Genomic DNA, 24,435 nt, shown 5'->3' on the forward strand with positions numbered 1-24,435 from the left:
GCCCGTCCTCGGAATGCACACCTGAGGGTCCTGGTGGGTGCCAGTGAGGTCAGTGGAGGACACAGCCCTAACCTTTGGGGGGCCAGCCGACTGGAGCTGGGGGAGTCAGGACACCGGTCAGGAGTTGGTTCCGCTGTGCAGTTACCCCTGAGTAAACAGTCACATGCTGTTCTGTGCCTCATTTTCCTTTCTGGGAGTGCCTGCTGTTGCCTGCCCTCCTACCATCACCTTTTATAACAAATTAAAAAAAAAAAAAAAGAAAGCCATCAAGCTCCCAGTCAGCCGCATTTACTTTTTAATGAAGTGGAAAGAGCACTGGGCTTAGTAACCAGTCAGCCACGGAGCCTGCCCACCTGGTGGTGTTGAATAGGAACTGACTCGATGTCAGTGAACTAAAAGTGCACACGCATAAATAACACTGGCAGGAATACAGAGCTCAGGATAAGCTTGGGCGTCTGGTTGTTGGGGAGGGAAGTGGGGAGGTGGAGATCTGTCTGCCATGAACTGGGGAAGTGGCACCTCGCTGTCCTGGCTTCCACTCCCCTCCCCCAAGCACTTACCCTCATCTCAGCATCCCAGCCTCAACCTCCCATCTTCCTTCCTCAGGGGCCTTGAACCAGGATGGCTGAGCCCCGCCAGGAGTTCAACATGATGGAAGATCATGCTGGGACATACGGGCTGGGGGACAGGAAAGATCTCGCCTCTCAGGGGGGCTACAACGTCCTGCAGGACCACGAGGCCGATGTGGACCACGGTCTGAAAGGTTAGTGCGCAGCCCGCCTTGGGAATCACAGCCAACCCGCTTGCTTTGGAAAGGATTGGCAGGAAGGGTTCGAATTCAGATTTTTAAAGGAGTTTTTACGTATTTTATTGGGTTAGATTGTCAATAGAGCGAAACCTCATCATTTGAATGGATCCAGATACGCAAAATGTGAGGCTATTTGAAAATGTCCCTTTCCAAAGGAGAGTTTGCCACATGAGTGGACGCAGTGTGACGAAGCCTGCAGGGGCTTGTCGGTCTGATGAATACAGGGCGCTGTCTTGAGTCTTTAGCCACACCTGTTCATCTATAAATCAGTGGTATTCGTCAGCCCTATTTGGCTAGTTGGTTAGCTCTGGGATTCCTACTACTGTACCTACATGAATAAGTTGCATTAACTTATAAATATTCTAAAATGCAGTCTTTTGGCCAAATTAGCTTGGCCTCCTCCTCTCCCCTTCCAAATGAATATGTCTTCTTTCATGGCCTGACCAAGTTGCGGGAGCACAAAGAACCCTCCCTTCTGCTCCGAGTGCTGGATTCGCTCACGCCAGGAGCTCCAAGCCGGCCCCTGTGCAGGAAGGCCTCCATCCCTGCCCTCCAGGCCCTTTGCTAAGGAGACAAAATAGCAAACAGTCTACTTTCCCTTTTAATGCTAAAAATGATACAAACACTTTGCAGCCTGGGAGGGTGGGTGAGTGGGTGGAAGTGGTGGAGCGCCAAGGTGGGAAGGGACCTCTTTTGGTCCCCTGGGTGTGGGAACACAAGGAGCAATCGCCCCTCCCTTGGAGAGGTTTCAGGACTCAGTGGGGGCCTTGTTTCAAAGGCGGGCTTCCCTGTATCTGTTTAAGCAGAGAACGCTTTGGAGTCAGAGGAGCTTGGGATTTAGGCAAGTGGGCTGGCTCCAAGTTGGAGGAGGTGTAGGAAGAGTAGGCATGCTGTCCCGGGAGCTCAGAGGCGCCCCTCCCCACTTTCCGGGGCTTCTGGGGAGCGCACGGAGCCCAGAGCTCTGGGTGATGGAAGTGGAGGGAAGTTCCCTGTAGGCCCAGACCTGCCTGCCTGGTGTCAGGCCCATGGTAACAAGGAATGTGCATTCTGACCTCCCTGAGGCCATAGCCTGGGAGCTGCTAAGTATCTGCTCCCTACGGAGGACAGCTGGGCCCTAAGAGCTCCCTCATCTGAGGGCCTGCGCCCACACATCCTTTCACATGCCTCTCGTTACTCTTTCTGCAAGTCGCCTTGGAACTTCAGTTATGAAACTCTTTATTAAACTCTCAGGGGTGGAATCCAATTTTAGAATCACAATATACTGAATTCTGCCCGGATGAATTCTGCCAATGAAAAATGGTGCTCCATTTAGGCTAGCCTGGTTTAAACATTAAGTTAAAAAATATATTATGTTGTAACAAATGTACCATGATAATGAAGGATGTTAATAATTGGGCAAACTGGGTGTGGGGTACATTCTCTACTATCTTTACAATTTTTCTGTAAATCTAAAATTGTTCTAAAATGAAAGTCTCATTTTTTTTAAAAGTCCAGGAAAAAAGTGGTTTTTACTACTCTTATGTTTTGAAGAGGAAGCTAAATTTAATTTGTAAAGAACCAGTTCACCAAGTTATTTTGTGTCTCAGACTTGTCTTAAGTATGTTTGCAAACTATTCATAAAACATGATCAGAAGTTCTATGCTACAATGATATGTCATATATATATATATATATTTGACCCTTGAGCAACGCAGGGGCTAGGGTCACCGACCCCCACGTATTCAAAAATTAACGTATAACATTTGATTCCCCCAAAACTTCACTACTAATAGCCCACTGTTAACCAAAAGCCTTACCAATAAAATAAACAGTCGATTAACACATAGTTTATGTTATATGTATTACCTGTTCTACTCTTACAATAAAGTAATTGAGAGAAAAGAGAATATTATTAAGGAAATCATTAGGAAGAGAAAATACATTTACAGCATTTACCGAAAACATCCACATAGAGGTAGGTGGACCTGCGCAGTTCAAACCCGTATTGTTCAAGGGTCAGCTGTATATGCAAATTTTAAATTGCAAACCTTTTTGTCACTGCTATGAAAGGGAAGCATTTGAAGATAGTTTGCTTACCCAAAGAATATACTTGCCAAGAAAGCAAGGGATACCTAAAAGATTTTCATAGTTCTTATCAAATTTGTTCTTGTACCTAAGGATTTAGAATGAGCTGTTTTTATATGGGGATTGGCGGGGAGGGTCACTTTACTAGCAACATTTTAGATAAATGACAGAGACTATTTTGAATTAATGACAAGAAACCACAGGTAAGATATACTAGAACAAAGAGTATCTAAGTGGATGTGAAAAGTTGGAATAGGACTAGATACACAGCCAGAAAGAGCTGCAAAGTGGGTGAAAGTCGGTTAAGTGATAAAATAAAGCACCCTAATGAATGAAAAGGTATTAGTGGGTTTACTTGTCATACCTTCTAGATAAGACCTTCAGAAGAGGCTTCTTCTCCTTCCTCCCCACCCCCCACCCCCACCCCTTCAAGAAACTTAACAAGGATAATGCAAATGATCAGGACTGCAGACTGGGGACAGATTGAGGGGAGGGGTGTTTGGGGGCAAGCGCGCTTGAGGCCCCATCACGCCCGTGTGCTCCTGTGTTCTGACAGTCAAGGCTGGTTAGTAATAACAGGACCTGACAGACAGCCTCCATGATGCTTCCTCACCATTTGTGGGAAGCCTACGTGAGGCAGTTTGCAGGGTTTTGCAAGCTCCAAGGCCAGAAGCTGTGTGCTTGCTGGAAGCTTGTTTGGAATGCGCCCTTGGGCTGGATGGGTGAGGCCAGGGCTGGGTGTCCAGGGACTGCCTTTCAGCAAAGGGTGTAGGGTGTCTAATCTCGCAGTACACTTGAACACCACTTGCCTTTTTTCACATCTCGGGGTTCTGCTTCGTGCACAGAACCAGCCCCCTGTCCTGAGGCTGATTCCAAGGCCACCCCCGATCCCCGGTGGAGTGGCTCTTGCAGGGTCCACCAGAGCTTCCTTGGCTTCGGATTCTGAAAGGACAGCTTTCTTGAACTGTGGCCGACATTTCAGGTGTCACTCAAGGTATATTGGTCAGTACTTGGAAATCCTTCTATGAAAGATGCTGGGTGAAGTCCAGACACCAGTTGTCCAGTGAGAAGTAGGCGCCGTGTCTGCCCTAAGCTAATTCCTTTGCAGAGGAAGGAGTTGGGTCTCTGAGTGTTTTTCAGGTATCTACTTGCCTTTAACCAATGGCAGTGATCTCCGATGAACCTCTCCAGTAAGGAAAGACAAGGCCCCAGGTTTACATGGCTTAGATTTCTGGTATCTGCTGCCATTTGTCAATATAAGAGCCTCTGCCCCAATTGGGACCACATCCGATTAAAAGGCAATGTCCCTTCGTGCCAAGAGCAACTACTCATCAGCCTGCATCTTTGCCTGATGACCCCGGTCTGGGGGCACAGTTGTGTTGTGGTGGGAGCGGGATTGGTCTCCTTTGTGGTTTTATCATGAGGCCATGTTCCATCCATCAGGGCTCCATGCTGCGTGCTTTTTGGCTCCAAAAGGCACTGTTTGAAAGGAAGGGAGGGGAGAGGCAGCCATTCTAAGGGGCTCATTGTGTATGTTCCAGGCTCTCCCCTGCAGGCCTCCGCCGATGACGGATCTGAGGAACCAGGCTCTGAAACCTCTGATACTAAGCGCACTCCGACGGCCGAAGGTGGGGCCTCCTTCCTCTCACTGCTTCGTTCACAGCCCCTTCCACACGCCAGCCTGGGCGTAGCCATGCTTGGAGCCTGTGTGGGCCGCCCTTCCTGGCTGCATTCGCTGCTGCCTCTCCCTCTGGCTGAGAGATATGCTCGCTCAACGCTTTGCAGGACAGGGCTCAGGAATGTGGCGGGAGCCAAGCCCTGCTTTGATGCCTTGCTCACTAGTGCCAAGTACAGGCGCCTTCATCATGTGTGTTCTTCGAGGCAGCCACACTTGGAGAGGCTGAGATCTGTGGCAAAGCAGGGCCCAAGCACAGCACCACAGAGCCCCTGCTCCATGTCAGTTGTCCTTCCCCAACTTCAGAAGCCCTCCCCAACCTCACTCTTTCATGAGCCACGAGGCCCCAGAGCAGCCGTGGGGCTGAGGAAAGGGGTAGGTCAGGGCTCCAAGCTCACACTTTGGGACTGGTCTTGGTTTACTGTCCTTCATTTCTGGGGCACTGGGCTTGGCCTGGGCCCCTGGAAATTGGCCACGGTGTTAGTTCCAGCCCATCTTCCAACCTGTTCTCATGTATTTCCTGAACTGCTCTTTGCTCCTGGTTTTGACGACCTTCTCTCACTTCCCATCTCTGTCAGTCGGGCCTGCATTTGATTGCAGGTCATGGAAAACCTAACTAACCGTGGCATATATGAGAAGAGGTTTATTTGTCTTCTATAATAAGATGCCTGGACTTGGGCAGCAGGTCCCCAGTGTCATCAATGCTCTTCTGTCTTTATCTTCTTCCACCCTTAATGGATGGATTGTTGCCTCCTGGTTACAAGATGGCTGCCGCACTTCTAGGCAGGTAGCAAAGTGGCCAAAGGGGGCCGGAAATCAAGGGTGTTCCCTTTTCATTAGGAAAGCAAGGGTTGTTCTGCAAGCCCCACCTGCTCAACTTCCACGTATGTCTCTCATTTGCCAGAACTGGGTTTCATGACCACCCCTGGCTGTAAGGGAGGCTGGGACATTGGGCATGTTGCTTTCCAACCTCTTTGGTAGGAGAAATCAAGGGAGAAGGGAATTGAGAATGGCTTTTGAGTAACCATAGTATCTGTCCCTCCATCTCTTCATCCTCCCCAGGGAGGCTCAAGGTTCTGTTCTCAGCACTTCTCTGGGCCACACCCATTACTTTGGCTGCTGGTGTCACAGGACGAGGGCCTCGCCCCAGCATCTCCCCAAGTGTCCACCTTTGTTTGAATTCAGAAAGGGGCTATCAAGCTCCTACCAGTTGCTTAGTATGGGGGTGCATCTGTGGAGGCTATAGCGGGCATGGCCCTTCACCCCACCCCAGGTTCTCAGCCTAGAGAAGAGAACACCAGGCCAAATGCTCTTTGCTCTCCTTAGAGCCAGTGACACAACATATGATCCTGCTGATCTCGTTAGGACAGTTTTGCGAGATGCATACCTCCCTGAGACAGCCCTGAAACACTAACACCAGATTCCATGCCAGCCTTCCAAATCATGGTTTTCAGCACTCTATCAGCATTATTCTGGAAGACTCTTCCAACCAAATGCTCTGGACCCTGTACATGTGTAGGCCCCAAGAACTTCAGCTCCCACCCCACAGGGGAGGGGGCTGTGCTGGAGCCAGGCTCTGCTGGGCCGCCCTGCCTGTCCTCGAGGCCATAATTAAAATGGACTCCATCTGAGTAAAATGACTCAGGCTCTTGGAAAGCTTTCAACGCTGACAACTCCCTATGTTTGCCCCGAGTGGCCCAGGAGGGAGCCAGGCCATTGCTCGGCGAGGAAGGCTAGTTTGGAAGAGCTCACCTTGACGAGAGTTCGAGAACACCTTGACTAGAGCTCCTGGAGATGAACCTTCACCTCCTGCCTCTGCTCAGAAGGTTAACCCATCTGGGCTTCTTGTCACCCATCCGACACTGGACCAGACCAACCCTGTTCATTGCTACCCAGAGGGCTCTGTGCTTCTTGACCATGGGTCATGGGCTCAGGGGGACAGGATGTAAGAGCTGGAGGAAACCTTGGAGGTCACCTGGAGATGACACTCCCGTTGTGCAGATGAGGAAACTGAGGCCCAAAGAAGACAGAAGACTTGCCCAGAGTCTCACAGCAAAGCTGTAGTTCCTGACTTTACGCCAGAGTCCTGCACTGCCTTAGTCTCAGCTCCATTCTCCTCTCCTCCACCTCCTTAAGGATCAAACACCTGTGAACAGTCACCTGGTTTTCAACATTTCTTCTTTAAAAACACTTGGGACTGTCCCCAGTGGTCTCTTTCACTGCAGTGTTTATGTGGGGGCTGTCCCCAGCTTTCCTGGCAGATGGCCTGGGCGTCTCATGGGTTAGTGCCACTCAAGCAGAATATTAATGTGCTTCCTGGGGAGATGTCAGGAGGGACAGCTCTGGGCCTGCTTTGTGGCGTGACTTTTTTGCATGTGGCTGAGTTCCCTTCTGCCTCCCCACCCTGCACTGCTCCCACACAAGAAGCAAAGTGAGATGCTTGGCATGGCTCATCTCAGCCCCCCAAAGGTGATTTTCGGTGGTTTCTAGACGTGACAGTGCCCTTAGAGGATGAGGGAGCCCCCGGCAAGCAGGTGGTCGCTCAGCCCCACACGGAAATCCCAGAAGGAACCACAGGTGAGGGTGATCCCCGGGCTGGTGTGAAAGGCCCCTGCTGGGTGCCTGGCTGACCTGCTGGAGGAAAGTGTGTGGGGTAACGCTCATCTCCCAAGGAGGCAGGCATGTGGGCGGACAGACGCCGGCTTCTGGGAATCTTGGGTGGCTCCACGCTTGCCGCCTTGATGCCCTGTGGCTCCTGTGGCAGCCTGCCAGCCTCCAAGAGGATAGAGGACACTCTGGTTTCTTCTAGCTTCCCCTCTCCTTATCTCAGTCAAGCTCATCAGCTCCGTCGGGTTCTCTGGGGCAGGCTGCTGGCAGATCCTGCCTTCTGCACCGCTGAACTCAGTCTGCCCCCTGCTCAGACTTTCCGGCCACAGGGTCACCTCGCAGGGGGTGGTGAGCACTGAGTGTGCAGCGGGGCCCAGATAACTGGCCCACACCTTTGGAAGACAGCCTCACTTGGATGACCCCTGAGGAACTCAGCGATATATACTAGCATCCAGCCCCAGGACTGTCTTTTCAAACATATCTGCATAAAACAGGCATGACAAGGCTGTCCCGTCAACACGGATGATGGGGAATAGCTCAGACATCTAGGCACCGACCAGAAATAGCCCTGGATTCGGGGCCATCAGAGTCACCGAGAACTGCTCGGGCCCTGGGGAAATGGCTAGCACAGCGCTGTCATTTCCTGCACGTCCCTTCACTGGGCTTAGGTAAAGAGCTCCAGCCGTTGGCTTGTTGGTCGGAGGGTGCTCAACAAGAATTGCAGAAGAGCTCTGGACAGGAGTTCACCAACAATGGAGAGCGGGGGAGAGGTCCCCAGGCAGGGGTGGCTTTCCTTCCTAAAGACGGTGCTCACAGCAGCCTCATGGGAAGCCCGCTGCCTTTCTGGGGGCTCCATGTGCTGAGAATACTCATGCAGGGACCAGGTAGCACCACCCAACCCCTTCAAAGCAGTTTCGGCTTTGCAAGTTGGTCTTCCAAAATGGGGAGAGAGGGATGTTCTTGAAGCCAGCAGTCCGTCCTTGACAGTGAAGGTCGTTTGAAGGGCGAAGAATGACTCATGGGATGAGATCATAGGTCACTTGGTTTTTGTCTCCCACTGTCCCTTTACAATTTATCTGGTGTGTGTGTGGGGGGGCGGGGATGAGGTGGGAGGGGGAAGGCGCTCTTCCCCTGCCCCAGATGAAAACTCTAGCCAACTTTTGATTACTCCTGGGTAGTCAAAAGGACTTTTGTCTCCTTAGTCACAAAACAGTCTGCAAATGCTAATTAGAATGTCCACTCCATGTAAAGGTCAAAGCTCTGCAGGAATGCAGCTTCCGGGGCTGGGGAGGAGGGGTGTGGCAGGCACGTTTTATTGGATCGGCACTGCTGTGAGCTGGCTCCATACTCTCTGCACCGTTTTCCTATGGCGACCTTTTTTGAATTCTTCCAGACGCCCATCATCCCAGTTAATGCCCCGGAAGGTCCTTCCCTCTGCACTTGATTCAGGCAGACATTTTCTGTCTCCTCAGCCCCTTGGGGTCTGAAGATGTGCCTCCAGGCCTCACCTCTGTTGAGGTCGGCTTGCTCCTGTTGGTGGGCTGCTGGACATAGTCTAAAGCGTCCCACACTGTCGCTGCCTTGTGCCCATATCAGGCCTGTGGGAAACACACAGACATTGTTTGCCCCAACAAATTTGGGGAAGCAAACTGATGGCAGGACCAGGACCACCGCCATGCTTCTTTGCTCCCCCGCCAAAGCAGGTCCAGCCCATCTCTCCTTCCCAGGCGGGGTTCTGACAGCAGTCCGCCATGTTGCCCCGCAAAAGGCACACGCCAAGTGTCTCCAAGTGCTCCCTTGAAACTCTTTCACTGGGGCTGAGATGGCAGATGGCTACATGGCGAACCCCCAAAGCTGTTCTCTCCAAAGAGATCCTCATCAAAAACACTCCCCTTTCCATCCTCTCCGCCCTTTACCTCCTCAATGAGGTAGGAGGTTTTAGACTTGGGGGACATTTTATCAGCTGTTGACTTTGACAATAGGTACCTTAGTTTAGCACCTCACTTTGCCACGCCCCATTTGCTGCATCTTGGTGTTCCAGTGAAAGTTCTCATTTGAGGTCCATTTGAGGGTGCAGTGTGGCTACCCCACTGCAGGAATCCCTGCCATGATGGGATGGGAGCCCCTGCCTTTTGGGGCTTCAGGGATATAGAGAGGCCATATCGTGATGTGATGGCCCAGCCACTGTCACACACACTCCCTCCCTCCCTCCCTCCCTCCCTCCCTTTCGCTCCTCTGAGCGCCTCCCTTGCTGGTATAGGGGGTCATCAGAGTTACTGGCAGTCTCCAGTTTTTGACTTGCACCAGGGCTGGATATCACAGCTCTGCACTGGCATGTGAAAGCTGCCAACTTCCCAGTGCCACTGCGGTGACATCATCCTGGCGTGCCTCCTCATGTTCTGTCTCCAGGACTCGGTGCCATTTAGCTGGACTTGCTGTCACTCTGAGCTTTCCTTCCATAACCTCGTCAGACACTCGGAATCTGTGCTCAGAGTTGGGCCTCCTGGACAGTTGGCTGTTGTCAAATAACATGGAGTTGTCACCATTGGACCCCATGGGCAGCACAGCGTCTGCTTGCGGGGCCCCAGAGGGTGGTCATGCCTACGAGCTGGCAGATGGGGAGCTTCCTGAGCCCACCTCCGGCCCCCTCCCACTCTCACCACAGCTGCCCTGGGACAGCCAATGGGCTAGGTGTTTATCAGGCCATCATGTAGCTGTCCAGGGACCCAGGGAGCCCCTCTTTTCCCTCTTCCATGCTCTCCGTGGTGGGCCTTTGCTGGCTAACGATGGTAACTTGGCGTTTCTGTTTTAGGTGTAGGGACTGAGTCATCGCAGGTCTGGGGAAAAAGACTGGTGGCCCAGCCAACAACTTGTAGGCATTTGTCAGGGGTGGTGGCCTCTCTGTCACTGTCCACCAGGGCACGTTGGTTCTTCCAGGGCTGTGAGACCAGTGCCTGTGCATTCGTGGCCAGCTGGCCTTAGAAACTCCTCTTTCTGGACAGTTGTATCCACTGTTGTGTAGCAATACCCTGACTTTCCACGATGCTGAGACTGGCATTGTATTGAGGCTTATTGATTCCCACGCTATTGACGATGGGTCAGGAACTTTTCTCAGTCTTCTTTGTTTGGGGTGAGCTGTGACTCCCTAAGCAGGAGCCCAAGATACCCCAACAGCTGCTCACTGGCACTGCTGGCCTCCCTCTAACCAAGTAGCACCTATTTGGGGCATGCAGCTAAAGGCTTTGCCCCATAGTTTGGAGAAAAGAAACCGAACATCTCTGGAGTACCCACCATATGCCAGGTGCTTTGCTAAACACATGCACACAAATCCTTATATTAATCTTTATCACCCTCCTACAAGATGAATGAGTATGGTCACCTTGGGGCTCTAGATGAGGAAAGGGAGGCTCAGAGAGGTCAAATAAATAATAGCACCAGGGCGTGAATGCCCACCTGGCTCCACAGCCCATGCCTAATCCTTCCCTCACCTCCAACCCCCCAGCCTTGTCCCCCAGAGCCCTGGCTGGGGTTGAGTGCAGCCACCACTCACCACTCGGACACAGGCCCCGTGGCAGTGACTGAGACGCAAATTGCTCCTCTGACCTCACCTGTCCCCGTGTCTTTGTTGAGTGGGGCGCTCAGGTCCCTGGGCCCACTGCGGGGAAGGTCTTTCCTACTGAATCGTGGTCACCTGTAAGGTGTGTGGGTGTGTGGGGTTTGCATAGTGAACTGTTTTCATCAATATCCCCAGCAATAACATTTGCAGAGAGCCAGATAGTACTCGTAAGATGTGCCTTTTTTGGAATGTTTTCAGAAAAATACCAGCAGATGCAGAGAGCTTTGTTTCTCGCACACACTAACTGTCTTTGCTTTTATGTCCTTCATTTGCTGTCAACCAGCTGAAGAAGCAGGCATTGGAGACACCCCCAACCTGGAAGACCAAGCTGCTGGACATGTGACTCAAGGTGAGTGGCTAGAATTGCCTTCCAAGGCTTGGGGGCTGGGAAGAGGGAGATGGCGACACTCAGATGGACTCTACCTTGAAAAGAGAATTCATGGGTCTGGAAGAGTTTTAGGAGGTGGTACATATCAAAGATGGGCTTTTCAGATATAGAAAAGGCTCCAGCGTTTTGTTTTGTTTTTTTCTCCTAACACTATTTCTGAGTCATTCCTAAGGTGTTTAGTGTTCTGAGAGAAGCTGGCCTTGTCCAGCCTGGGGAGCTGAGAAGGAATGTCCAACAGAAATGCAAAGATGGCTGTTCTCCCTGCAGGCTGCCCTCGGGCCTGTCCTGGGAGCAAGGCCTCAACCATATTGCTTCTGTGCAACCGTGAAACTTTATTCTGATTTTCTTCTCAGGGACCAAAACTGCTGTGTTCAAGAAAAGAAACTCGGTTTAATCACTTAGCATAATCGCTTTAAGAACTTCATTTTTTTTAAATCCTAGAGATTCCGTATCTTAGGAAATGGAGACCTCGGATACAACGTGGGCTGGGTTTCTTTTCTATTTACTGTGTAAATGAGCTTCAGAGTCGGCTGTGTAGTGTGGAAGCTTCTAGTTGGCAAAAGAGCTGGGAAGACACCATTCTTGTCTTCAGAAAGTGATATGAGATTTGTGCAATGTTGAGTATTGCCCGTGGGGCCGTCTGGTATTAGGAAGACTGTTTTTGAAGAAGCGTCGCATTAACAGTATTTTGAGGTCTAACTACACGTTCCTGCCCCCAGAGGGATCACTGCCCCCTAGTGGGCTAGTGCCTCTCATCCCACATGGCACAGAAAGGCGTGTTTTCATTCTTGAGCTTACAAAGAGTGTCAAAAAATATTAGAGGGGATAATCAAATAATTAAAGGGAACCTCTGTCTGTGTGTTAAATAACTGGAATCTTGGCTCCTGTTTCTTTTAGGTCATTATTTTTCGGTTTAGGTAAAATTAGAGGCTTTTATAACCTCTGAAATGATCATTTATTTCCATTAAGAGATGTGAATTTGAGTTTTTTTCTACACATTGTTATTGCAGGCTGTGTCTGTACGCACGCCCCTAAAACATATTCCATGCAGTGAAAAGGCCAGGTTAGCATCTTTCCTGGAAACTTGACTATTGTGCTGGCTGAATTTTTACATTTTTCTGACGAATCACATAGATACAAGAGATGAACACCAGGTAACATCTGCAAAGGGAACTCGGCCCCCGATCTGTGCATATGTGGAGGTTTCTGCCTCTGCTCCCAAGGCCAATATTTAATGCCTTGACCGGGCTGCTGGTCAGCATTGCCAAGCCTGGCGCCCTCCAGTGAAACCCCGTGAAATTCCAACACACTGGTGATCCACAAACACACTTTATTTGCCAAAAGCCTGCCGTCTGTTTTGTACTAAAACTCTCAGATTAGTAAGAGCCATGTAAACAAAAGCACGTTTATTCGATCCCTCCCTTGCTCTTTCCTGTGGCAGAAGGAAAACCCCTGGTAGCCCATGCTCATGAGGTACTCAGATTGAGAACGCTGTTTCAGGATGGGGCTGCAGTATGCTGAGAGATGTGGGAAGGCCTTCCCCTACCCCGCTCCCCTCAAGGGATGGTCCTGTCTTTCCTAAATGTCACGAGGACCAGGCCTCCTGAGGGGCATGGGGGACAATGTATGTGGACTCCTGAAGCAATCACACTGCTTACCCAGATACTGTTTACCTTGGAACCCCCACCCCTGGTGATTGCTGTGGTTAATATTGACCGAGCACTTCACAGTTTCCTGGGATCTGAATAGAATATTCTCGCAGCCTGGTTCCTTCCTCCAGGAGTGTAGTTATGTTAGGTTCCTTATCGATCAACACACACACACACACACACACACACACACTGTACAATCATGTATTGATGGCTTTTCAAGGTATGTTTACTATTCATGTTTGGGGCCCTTGTCTCTTTTTTGATGAGGGTCTTTTTAAAGTCTTGCATACATCAGAGTACAGTGATATCCTGACCCAGGGCAATTTCTAGGAAGCTCTGGGAGAAAAGCTTTGTCTGCAAGGTGATGGAGACCTGGCCTGTCGGGGGGTGTAAGGACCAGCAGCCACTGCCGCCTCTGGCCTGTTGAGCTGGTTGGTAGATAGGAAGTCGTGGCAGTGAGGCACCTGCTCAGGTGGTCCCCTGCCGACCTTTCTTCCTGGGGCAGTTCTTCCTGGACACTGACCAGGGGCCCCAGTAAATGCCAGTAGACCCCGAGGAAGGCAGAAATCAGCATGTTTTCCTGACACCAGTTCACCCGTACAGGATCCATTTATTAATCACCTGCTGTGTGCAGGCATAGTGGTCGATGCTAGGAACACGAAATGAATGAGATTGTGAGCTCAAGGCCCCGAGTATGGGTGGGAGGTGAAGGTGACCCATGGCCAGGCCTCTTGGCAGTAAGTCAACGGGCAGCTGCACAGCCTCCGACTGGGCTGGGGAGAGAGCGACAGTCACATGTTACCCCTGTGCGCCCACAGCTGCACACGTGTGTACACACATGCGTTATTTCACCTCCCTCCCCTCCCCTCACCCCATCTCTTTCTCTTCCAAGTCCCTGAATCCTTTGGGTTCTAGGTTTTGTTTAGAGAGGAGCTGGAGAGTTGTGTGGGTTATTCTGTTGGGAACAGGCAGGATTGTCAAAGGGTTGGGAGTTAAAAAATATATAATGTTTATTAAGAGGAAAGAGCATCACTCTCCTGTCCTTAATACACAGTCAGATACTTTAAAGGTTCACATGAATGTAGCGTGAATGAACCAGAAAAAAAACAGGGTGTGCCCTCCATCAATTGGGTTGTTATGTGACCCGGAGAAAACAGTGGTCCCCGCAAGCTGGCGACTGCAGCATGGAGCCCCTTACATCCACGGTGGTCCGTCTCACCTCCTGTAAGAGGCCTGTTCGTGATCCACGACCCCGATAAATCTGAATCATGTTTCTGTTTATAGGAATCTTACGACAGGTGTGTTAGGAAAGATCAGAGCCCTGAGGATGATAAATTTTGCATTTTCCAGTATCTATCAGAGCATGGGCTTGAAGCAGGGTTGGTTCGTGGGCCCCTGCTGGTTTCATTTGGCAAAACGGGGGAACAGAGCGAGAGGGAGGAAAGGGGAGACTCATTGCACCCAAGCCAGGTCCCAGCTAAAGGCTAGACACTTCAGGGCACTCGAGTCCCTGCAGAGTTGGAGAAGCTTCTGTGGAGCGAGCACAGGCAGCCCCTCGGCGGGGCCAGCAGCCCTGGATGCGGGAATAAGGCCACATTAGATGAGGCCTTGGTGGTCACCAGGTCCAAGATGAGAAAACCAAGGCGCACAGAGGGGAAGTGCTCATGCTGGGTCACCCAGCGAGTTGGTGGCAGGTAGACCAAGAGAGCATCGTTCTGAGCAAACAAAAGCAGCGAGGGTGAGCCCAGAGCGGGCCCTCCTTTTTCTTCGTTAGGCAGACTTGCGATGCCATCTAAATGTCCTTTTCTTATTTGAAGAGTGTGTTCCCTCCCTTAAACAATCAATGCGCCCTTGCTAACTTTTTGCCACCGCTGCCTGTTCAAACCCAGAGGAGTTGCGAGTTCCTGGCCAGCAGAGGGAGGTGCCAGAGAGGCCCCTGGCCTATGGGCTTAGCTCTCAGGTCCAGCCTGGATACAGTGGAGAAGCTTCTGGTGTCTCTGTGCCGCCTCTGGGGGAGAAGCAGCTAGAAGCTCCCATCCTGGCGATGTCTGACCATTCCCAGCACCATCCCATCTACCAACCGCCTCCTCCAACAGGAGGCCCTCAGGAGTGGGGATGGAAACAAGGGGACGGGGTCGAGGAAGATTTGGCTTTTCCGAAGCCCGCTCCCTCGGGATATCAGCAGACAGAGCCTGGGCATGTCAAGGTTGTCCAGGAAAGCTTCCTCAGAGAGCCGGGGCACCGTGGAGGTGCGGCCACGGACCCACAGACCCTGGATCTGACCCGCCAGCACATGTCTGACATACCTGGGGCTCCCATCCTGCCTGAAGGCCCCAGAGAAGCCACATGCCAGCCTTCCGGGACAGAACCTAAAGACACCAAGGGAAGTCACCTTAGCCTGGGTCTGCTGGAGCGCCCGCTCTTAGGAGACCTGCGCCTGGAGGGGCCACCTCTGAAGGGGGACCAGGGCAAAGAGAGGCTGGGAGGCGAAGAGGTCGATGAAGACCGCGACATCGACGAGTCCTCACCCCAGGACTCCCCTCCCTCCCAGGTCTCCCTAAGTCTGCAGAGCCCCCCAACCCAAGATGGGCCATCCCCCCAGACAGTTTCCAGAGAGGCCTCTGGCACCCCCGCTTTCCCAGCTGAGGATGCCATTCTCCCTGCTGATTCCCTCTCCAAAGTTTCCGCAGAGCCCCAGGCCTCAGGGCCCGCAGCGGAAGGGCACGATGAGCCCCCCGAGTTCACGTTCCACGTGGAAATCAAAGCCAATGTGCAGAAGGAACAGGGACGTTCAGAGGTGGATTTGGAAGGGGCTGCACTTCCGGGGGCCCCTGGAAAGGAGCAGGAGCCCCAGGGCCCCTCTGAGGAGGAGGACACAGAAACGACTGACCTTCCAGAACCATCTGGAAAGCAGCCTGCAGCTGGTCTTCCGGGGAAGCCCGTCAGCCGGGTCCCTCAACTGAAAGGTCTGTGTCTAGAGCTCCTTCGCTCCTTCCTGATGACTCCGTGTGCCACCCAGGCTGCAGGCACTGCCACGAGCTTCCGGCCCCCCCGACTCCTGCCGCTTCCAAGGTTCCTAGGGATAGCCACTAAACTGACCACCCGGGCCCTGCTGCTCACCCCACACCCCGCGGCCTCCTCCTGTCCCTCAGGCTGTGGTCGCACGTGCTCCTGTCACGCTTGCCGCCATTCTGCATGTCACCAACACCCCACCCACTGCTTTCCACCCTGTTCATCTCTCTGGCCCCTTGGTTTATCCACAAAGGTCCATCAGCCCACGGAAGTTGATGGGCCACACTCTGGAGGAGGTAACAGCTGCTTCCTCTTTTGAGAGCTTTTTGTGCCTTTAACTTCTAGAATTTAATTGTCTAGAACCCTCCCAAACCTCCCAAGTGGGCGTAATTAGCCCCACTTTGCAGATAGGAAACTGAGGCTCAGAGAGGTAATTTGCTGTAGGTCACCGAGTCATAAATGACTGAGCCAGGTTCCAAATCCAGGAAGGTCTGTTCTGAAAGGACGCCTTTCCACCACAGGCCTCCCAGAAGGTTCTGAAGTGTGTGCTCCTAGCCCAGAGACACAGAGGGTATGAGCCTGTCTTCTGCTGCTCTTGTGGGTGGACAGCAGGTCACATGCAGTAGGTGACAACACACACAAGCATTTGGAGGTGGCCAAGAGCCCACGCTGAGCCTTTGGCCCAGCAACCCCCACCCCGCCCACCTTATGGCAGGAGAGACAACGAGCAGAAACAAAAGCTTCCTGTTCCAAGCACCTTTCTCCCCTGGCAGAGCCTGTGCTGGGATTGTAGGGCCTCAGCCCCGGCCCTCTCTTAAACCCTGGGAGGCAGGACCACAGCAGCCCTTCGGGGGCTGTGAAGGTGGGAGGAAGGGGAAGTTCCCAAGTGTCAGGGTCCCTGTGTCCTGTCAGGGAGAGGGCAGTTTATATCCCAGAGGAGGCCTCATGAGCACAGGTCAGGCGTATTCATCCATTTAGGACCCTGAGCATTTTAGAATTATTTTCAGGGCTCAGGAATTGATGCTACTTAAGCTGTCAATTGCAAACATCTGTTCAATTTTGATTAGATCCTAGTTGTCAGGAAAACTTGGAAATGTTACAGATAAAGGAATCTGTATTTACATTTTAAGACAGAAAAAAAAATCCAATATCCTATTTTAAAGTAGCCTAAATTCCAACGCAATAGGGGACAGATAACTGGTTTCACAGATTACAACACTGTTTCTTGAAGTGGTGTTATACTGAATCCTTGTCCACTGGGTGTTCCAAGGAAAAAAAGAGTTTCATGATCCAGTAAGTTTGGAAAAAACACGCTGAACAATGTTAAATAGGGTTTGTTGCTGCGGGACTTGTCAGGGCCTTTAATAGTCTAATGACTATTGTGACCCCCTGAGAAGGACCCATAGTACGAATTTCCCAGCGTTATTTGATCCCACCTGCTAACATCTTCAGGAAGGGGGCCTGTTCAGTAGTACCCCAATTTGGGAAATGCTGGCCCAGCAGTTGGTTTGGTTGTGACATGCGTGATGATGGCTGATTTGGGCAAAGGATGTGAATCTGGCCCACTTGGGGCACTCCTTAAATGCAGATTCCTGGGCCCCACCTTAGGCTTACAGTCTCAGGATGGGCTCAGGAATCTTATTTTAACTATCTCTCCTGGTGATTCTGCTGCACACTGAAGTTTACAAACCTCTGGGCAGATCATCAATGCTGGTCACCCTAGAAGTCCAGGCTCTAGTAGCTAATGAGAAGCTCCCAGGGGCCTCATCATCCTTGGGGCAGTGGGAACATGTGATTGAAACCAAAGACAAATCTATGTTCAGTCTTCAACAATGAATGTTAATAGAAGGAAAGGGTGAGTTAGAGGTGACGCTAGTAGATAAGTACAACGGTTTCACCAGGGGGTGTGGCTTTCTAAACACAAAAGCTGTCAAAGGTTTGGTCCTCAAATCCAGAAGTTACCTGTAGGATGTTTGAGGGTAACTAGGTTGTAGCTAATTTGGGGAAATGGCAAGGATTAGCCACTTAGAAGGGCCTTAGGTGTGAGAAGACCTTCCAGGGCTGGGTCAGGGGTGGAGGGGGCTAGGACAGACAGCAGCTGGGGCTGGTGCCTGAAGCCCCCATTAGTGAGGGGCAGGCTCTGGGAAGACAGCTCACTCACCCTGACCTTTGGGTGACAGCAAGAGCAAGGGGTCCTGCAGGGGGCCAGAGTCTGGCTGAGTTGTCCATCTGTGGTCCTGGGGCTTTTAAATGCCCCTCCTTGGAGAGGGCTTCGCCTACGCTGGGGGAAGCAGACCCTGGCAGAGACAGGGAGGGAGCCTGTGGGAGGTGGGGCCTGCACTGTCTTCCTTCCCTGACCGTCGCCCGGTGCCAACGTGCCTGGAACAGTTTCCTCTGCATCCCCTCTGCATGCCCCTACCCTCAGCCAGCCTGCTGCCCCCTCGTCAGGGTGCTCCAAGCAGTGACCCCAGCGTGCTGTGTTGATACTAACAATGAGAGACTAACAGATTCAAGGGAAAAGAAAATCAATGGGTTCCCACCGAGCCCAACTGAACAAAAGACGTTGCACTGGTCCTGAGAAATCGGCCTATCTACATCGGGCTCTTCCCATGAGCTGTGCAAATGGGTGTAACGTACATTCTCATTTTCTATTTTATCAGCTCGCATGGTCAGTAAAAGCAAAGACGGGACTGGAAACGACAAGAAAACCAAGGTAAGCTGACGAAACCATGAAGCCGTCTGTCACTGCCAAGCCTATCGAGAAGCCATGCTTTATATCTGAATTAATTTTTATATTGTATAACATGTTGGGAGCGTTTTGTCACTGAAGTCCAACTGTCATTCAAAGTGCCTTGTGTTTTTATGCAAACTTCTAAATTCCAGCATTTATTCATTTTGGTACTTGTGCCAAGGAAGGGCAGTCAGCAGGTTAATGAACTAATTAATGCTCCTCATTGCAGTTGCTTTAGCATAGTTTCAGTGAGACGTTCACGGTAAATGAAGGCATGTTTGCGTTTTCTGCAATAAAGTTCGAATTTTTCATGTCTGAATACCTTACACAGGTCTAGGCTCAACAAATACGTATATATACACACACACACACACACATATTTAAGGTATATAGAAAATACCATTTACTTAGGAGGATGAAGCAAAGACGTGATCTCCAACCTAAGGTGGAAGGTTCTGGAAAAGCCCTAGAAGAGAGGACCTATGAGGCAGGCCATGAAGGAAATGCAAAGGGGGGTTGGTGAAGTGGGAGTGGAAAAAGCCATTCTGAGGAGTAGGAACAGCACAAGCGAAGACCCGGAAGCGTGTAGTGACCTAGTGCCTTCTAAGAACTCTAAGCAGGTTGGCTGGTTGCTGGGGAGCCTCGGGGACGACTGACGTAGCAGGGAAACCTGACACACACACCTTACATGCTAAGTGGACATGTGTGACGATGGCGCAGTAGACGCCGTCTTGAAATCTTGCCAGGCGGCCGCTTTAGTCAATCTTCAGAAACCAACCCAAGGAACAGTAGCTGAAACAGCTGCTCTCCACCAAAAGTGCCCCCAAACCACACCCATCCTTCTCAGTGCTCCTATTGCTTACTCTCCTCAAGGACTCTACCTCTTGGAAAACGCTCCTATAACTGCGCTGTAGTGTTTCTCCAGGAAAATCCCCCTGTGGCACTAGATGAAGACCTATTTTTCTTAAAGGTACTTAAAATGTCCACTATAAATTCTGCCTGAAAGGTCTGGGCCTTGATCAGCCCTGGAGTCCTGAGGGCATCCCTACGTGCAGACTCTAGCTCTAGGTGTTTGGGGATGTGTTGAGGGCCGCTCCCCAAAGTGCCTGCCCAGTAGGAAGTCAGGGTGTGCCATCACAAGACCGCAGTGAGGGAGTTGAGGGTGCTACAGAGACTTGGGGGCTCTGCGTTAGGTACTTGAAGTGGTACAATAGCAGTTTGCCAATCATGCACATTTAGGGGGATCCCGGCCGCAAGCTTGCACGCATGCATTCGTTCATTCATTCATTCATTCATTCTCACACATGGGTACCTCATCCCTACCCTGGAGTTGTCCACAGCCTCACAGCGAGGGGTCAGATCCATCAGGAACCTTGGCCAGGGGAGGAAGTGCTGCCTCCTGGGCCTGGGGAACGAGGGGTTGCCAGTACCCGCCCCCAGCCTTTCTTCCTTGTCACCAACCCCAGGGCCCCAGCCTGCATCCCTCCCCTCACCAAGGCTGATCACTTCTAGACTTGGCCCCTCGGTTTTACTTCTGAATTGTGGCCCCTTCCCCGCCCAGCCCACCCTCTTCCACCAGGGCCACACATCCTGGTCAAAGTCCCCAGAGGCAGTTAGGACAAACCGCGGGTGTCAGCCGCCATCAAGTGCAGCTGCCTCTGTGAAGCCATCCGGCCCGCTGACTCCTATCCCGTCGGCCGCCTGTCCCGCCCAAGCTGTTTCCTTCATTGGAGCATGTTCCAGAGTAAACATTGGCCAGATTAAGATCCACCAGATCATGTTTCGTTTTACTTGAGACTTTAATCAGAAAGCACGCATGCGCGTAACCTAAGTGGTGTCAGGCAGACTCTTTAAGGCTTAGAACAGGCACTGTCCTGATTTTAGCGCGCGTGATTCTGTCTGCGTGGTGGAAGAGAGCCAAGGGTTAGGGACCAGCCTGAGTGCCTCACCTGAGCTGAGCGAAAAGTGGGGCACGTCTCACCCCTGACACACATCAGAGATGTTTCATTGAGAAACACCCTAGAATCATATTCTTTGGTGATCTCCATCAACTTTTTGGGGCATGAAACACCTGTAAATCAGTGGTCTCCAAAGTGGGGAGCACTTGAAAATCCAGTGGGCCAGAGAAAGAACATTCTAGAACTTCTGCCCATTTTTGTCTTCTCTTTTAAAAGCTATGTCACCTGTAAGTTTTCTAATGAACATCATATAGGGGCTTCATCGTCTATGTGTTAGCTGATAAATAACCAGGAGTGCCAGGGGTGCCTGGTCACTTTCTGTTCTTACCGGTGAGAAGGAATGATAAGGGTACAATGATCCGAACAGTATGGAGATCACTGCTGTGAGCCATTACTTGCCTTGTGTGTTTTTAGTTACTGTCCTTTTTCAGTTTGTTCCCTCCTTCATGTGCTGACTTTTATTTTGATTTTATTTATGTTTATGTTTAAGACATCCACACCTTCCTCCGCTAAAACCCTGCACAATAGGCCTTGCCTTAGCCCCCAACGCCCCACTCCTGGTAGCTCAGACCCTTTGATCAAACCCTCCAGCCCTGCCGTGTGCCCAGAGCCATCTTCCTCTCCTAAACACGTCTCTTCTGTCACACCCCGAACTGGCAGTTCTGGATCAAAGGCGATGAAAGTCAAGGTAAGGAAACCACCTTTGAAAAGGATCAGGCTGCTCTAATGTGGTTTTCAGGTGTATATGGTTTGTGGGTTTTTTAGCCCCAAAGGCCTTTCTGCAGATAAGCTCTTACCTAGAAGCACTATGAAGAACCCTTAAAATTCTGGCTGAGACAGGGATGGGGGCTCAGCGCCATCATCCTGAGCTCCCCTTTGTCCCTCCTAGCAGCAGCCCTAGGCACTTGATGGTACCCCAAACTGCTCCAGTTGGGTTCCTTTGTCTGTTTCCGACTTTGGTAACTGGAGTGCTTCCAGGTTGCCCCCACTTGGGCTGGGCAGCGCCACTAAGCAACAGTGCTTGTCCCTTTAGTTCACTCTTTCCTGAACCATCCTGAGGTCCTTGATTAGCGTCAGGTCATGGTTTTATTTTGTTTTGCTTTGTTTGAGTTCGTGCTATGTATCAAGGTCATCGACTAGATCACCAAACCCAGTAACTTCCCCCCGCATCCCCCCATCTGGCTATGCTTGTGCTCTCACCCTTTGGCTGGTTTGCTAATTGATGCTCACCACCAAGAGCTCTTACTTAGCACATCCACATCCAAGGAGTTACTGAAACCTGAGGGTTGCTTGGGCGAGACCAAAAGGAAGCGGCCTAGCTCTGTTAGCACGCTCCGTCAGGTTCCACAAACAGTGTGGTCGAGAGGCTCTGGCAAAACCAACCACCGTCAGTCAAATAGATCCCTAAGGAGTGTCAGAAAATGGGTGTCCGCGTGGGAATGGCCTACTAATGTCCTGCGTCATCACTGCAAGCTCTGTCGCCTTTTTATAAAATACATGAGCACAACTCATGCTGATAACTCACGTAAACATTTCCTGTAGGAGGAACTGGCAGTCAGGGCACCTGACATTCGGGTGGGGCTGTGGGTTTGTGTGCCCAGCAAACCCATGTGATTGTAGAAGACACTCGTTGCATCTAGCAGGCAAAGGGCCACCCCAATCTTAGCTTCGTGTTGAGTCACGGTGGTTGAGTAGGGCTGACATCGACTCCAGGTGACAGTGACCTTTCCTAATCGTAAAAACCACTCTACCATGCTTTGATTTCTAGGGGGCGGATACTAAAACTGGAACAAAGATTGCCACACCCCGGGGGGCAGCCCCTCCAGGCCAGAAAGGCCCAGCCAATGCCTCCAGGATTCCAGCGAAAACCACCCCTTCCCCAAAGACCCCACCTGGCACAGGTAAGAGTGTTCTCGAATCCAGTCGTCATCTCTGAAGGCCCCTGACAATGAATAACCTCTGGTAGCTAATCGATGCCTGCAGTTTACTAAACACTGGAAAGTGCATTTTCCTTTTAATCTTTTCGACAATTTTCTGAGACAGATGTTGAATCCCCACTTTTTATTGATGAAGAAATCGAGGCTCTGAGAGTTTGCACGACTAAGTCTAACCGGCTTATTTTCAGCATGAGGGAAATGCAGCCACATGCTCACTGGTGGGAGGAAAGGGGCTTCTCTGAGCTTCTCTGACCCCAAATGTACCTCCTGGGAGGTGTTTTTTAGACATGTGGGTGGAGTGCTCGCTCTCTGGAGACAGAGCAGCAGCCTGGATCGGTGACTCTGTGACCTCACACAGGGTGCGGCCTCTGTGCAGCTTGGCCTGCTGGGGATGTGAGAGCCTCTCTGACAACCCGAGGGTCTTAGCGGAGCTGTCGCAAGCTGTGCCTATTCTCCTGGGCTCCTACGAGTAAAACCTAGTTGGTTCTGAGTACCAGGCAAGGCTTCAGGAGAGCGAGTTTGCCATTAGTGGTGCTGTGAAGAGTAGTCGCCCTCTTTGGGGATTGGGAACAGCCAAGCTGAGCTCCCCTCTCCCACTGCAACATGTGCCGGGCAATGAGGTTTCGATTCTGCACAACGAAGGGGCACCTGGCCTGTACGAGATGTGGGGTAGCGCTCAGGGGGCCTGTGGATCCCGTACGGGCTGTGTGCGAGCCGCGGCTGGTTCGGCGGTGCCTCAGCTGCCCGTGGGCCCGAGATGGCAGCTCAGAGTCCTGCGTCTCCTGCATGTTTTGCTGTGACTGTTTGCCATACAGTGGTGCCTGCGAGGACAGCCACTCATTAAGGCCTATTGGTTTGTTTTTCCTGTGGTGTTTTTCTCATGTATATAACACCTATGATGTGGTGTAATGAAAGAACTGTGATTGGATTTTGTATATGCTTTATTTTTTTTTTTTAGCTGTGCCATCCTGCCACTTGTTGGCAGCTCAGCTCGGGGCCGCAAATCGAACCTGCGACCCTGTTGCTCAGAGCTTGCACTCTTGAGTGAGCTCTTAACCAACTGAGCCACTCGGCCGGCCCAGTGTATGCTTGTGATCCTGCTTTTTCTCACCTAACACCATGCCAGTTGGCTCCCACAACTGGAGCCATAACTGGACACAAGAACGTGCATTTCCCTTTGGATCTGGTCTTGGGTGGCAGCCTACAGGTGGACAGATCCCCCTCTGGGCCCTCTTGACCTTGTTTCCTGACAGATGGGGTCCCCTGCTTTCCAAACCCCTTCCCTGCCTCGCTGGCCTCAGCCGTGTGGCCTGGCTGGGCATGTCTGGCTGCCCGCGGCATGGAGAAACATTCATTGAGGCCCCATTTCAGCGTGATGATAATGAGGCTTTCTGTGGATTCTTTTTTTTAAGCTGCCAAGCAATTGCAGAGAAAACCAACCCCTGCAGGAGCAAACTCTGAGAGAGGTAATTCTGTGCCTGCTCCATGCCCAGGGGGTCACCCCCTTTGCGTGTGGCCTAGGTGTCTAGAGATGCTTCTGAGACGTTGGTTTCACGCGTTGAGCCTGAACTGGAACATTCAGAATTCCTGCTCCTCTTGTGTGTGGCTTGTGTGGCTGTGAGTGTCCAGCGGATCTGACTAATCCTGTGTGTTCTCACTGGCGTCTGCTGACAGTGGGGCCGGGAGTGTGTGCCTCAAGGCATCTGTAGGTCCCACAGGTGTGGGCTGTCCCTCCCCGAGGTTTAGATGTGAAATCCCCACAGGTGTTCATTAACTGTGAAGCCTGCGCGCGCCAGCCACTGTGCTGGACGCTTTACCTGTTGCTACACCCAGGCTTCAAAACGCAGCACTGTGGGCTGTGACCACACTCCCCGCTTTTCAGGTGAGGACATAGGCTCAGGGGTCGCTCTGCATTTAAGTGGCATGGAAAGGATCTGAAGCCACCACCACATCTACGCCTGGTGACTGGAGGCCAGGGGGTGGGGGT

At 51.5% G+C, this 24,435-nt stretch overlaps 1 protein-coding gene across 15 annotated transcripts in view; it reads left to right on the forward strand.

Annotated features, from left to right (window-relative positions):
* The window catches only part of MAPT (microtubule associated protein tau), a 95,173-nt gene that overhangs the window by 48,462 nt on the left and 22,276 nt on the right, over positions 1 to 24,435 (forward strand). For 3 of the 15 annotated variants that reach the window (XM_019637723.1, XM_019637718.1, XM_019637719.1), the window contains exons 2-9: positions 607 to 763; positions 4,414 to 4,500; positions 7,038 to 7,124; positions 11,054 to 11,119; positions 15,492 to 15,776; positions 18,483 to 18,535; positions 21,002 to 21,199; positions 22,280 to 22,412. In XM_019637723.1, coding sequence (XP_019493268.1) covers positions 622 to 763; positions 4,414 to 4,500; positions 7,038 to 7,124; positions 11,054 to 11,119; positions 15,492 to 15,776; positions 18,483 to 18,535; positions 21,002 to 21,199; positions 22,280 to 22,412 — 1,051 coding nt within the window. In that variant the 5' untranslated portion in view covers positions 607 to 621. The remainder of the gene's footprint in view (positions 1 to 606; positions 764 to 4,413; positions 4,501 to 7,037; positions 7,125 to 11,053; positions 11,120 to 15,491; positions 15,777 to 18,482; positions 18,536 to 21,001; positions 21,200 to 22,279; positions 22,413 to 24,435) is intronic. The other 12 variants (XM_019637729.1, XM_019637731.1, XM_019637730.1 and 9 more) reach the window with 9 other exon arrangements.

This window comes from Hipposideros armiger, unplaced genomic scaffold (assembly GCF_001890085.2).
Source record: "Hipposideros armiger isolate ML-2016 unplaced genomic scaffold, ASM189008v1 scaffold_34, whole genome shotgun sequence".
Lineage (NCBI taxonomy): Eukaryota > Metazoa > Chordata > Mammalia > Chiroptera > Hipposideridae > Hipposideros > Hipposideros armiger.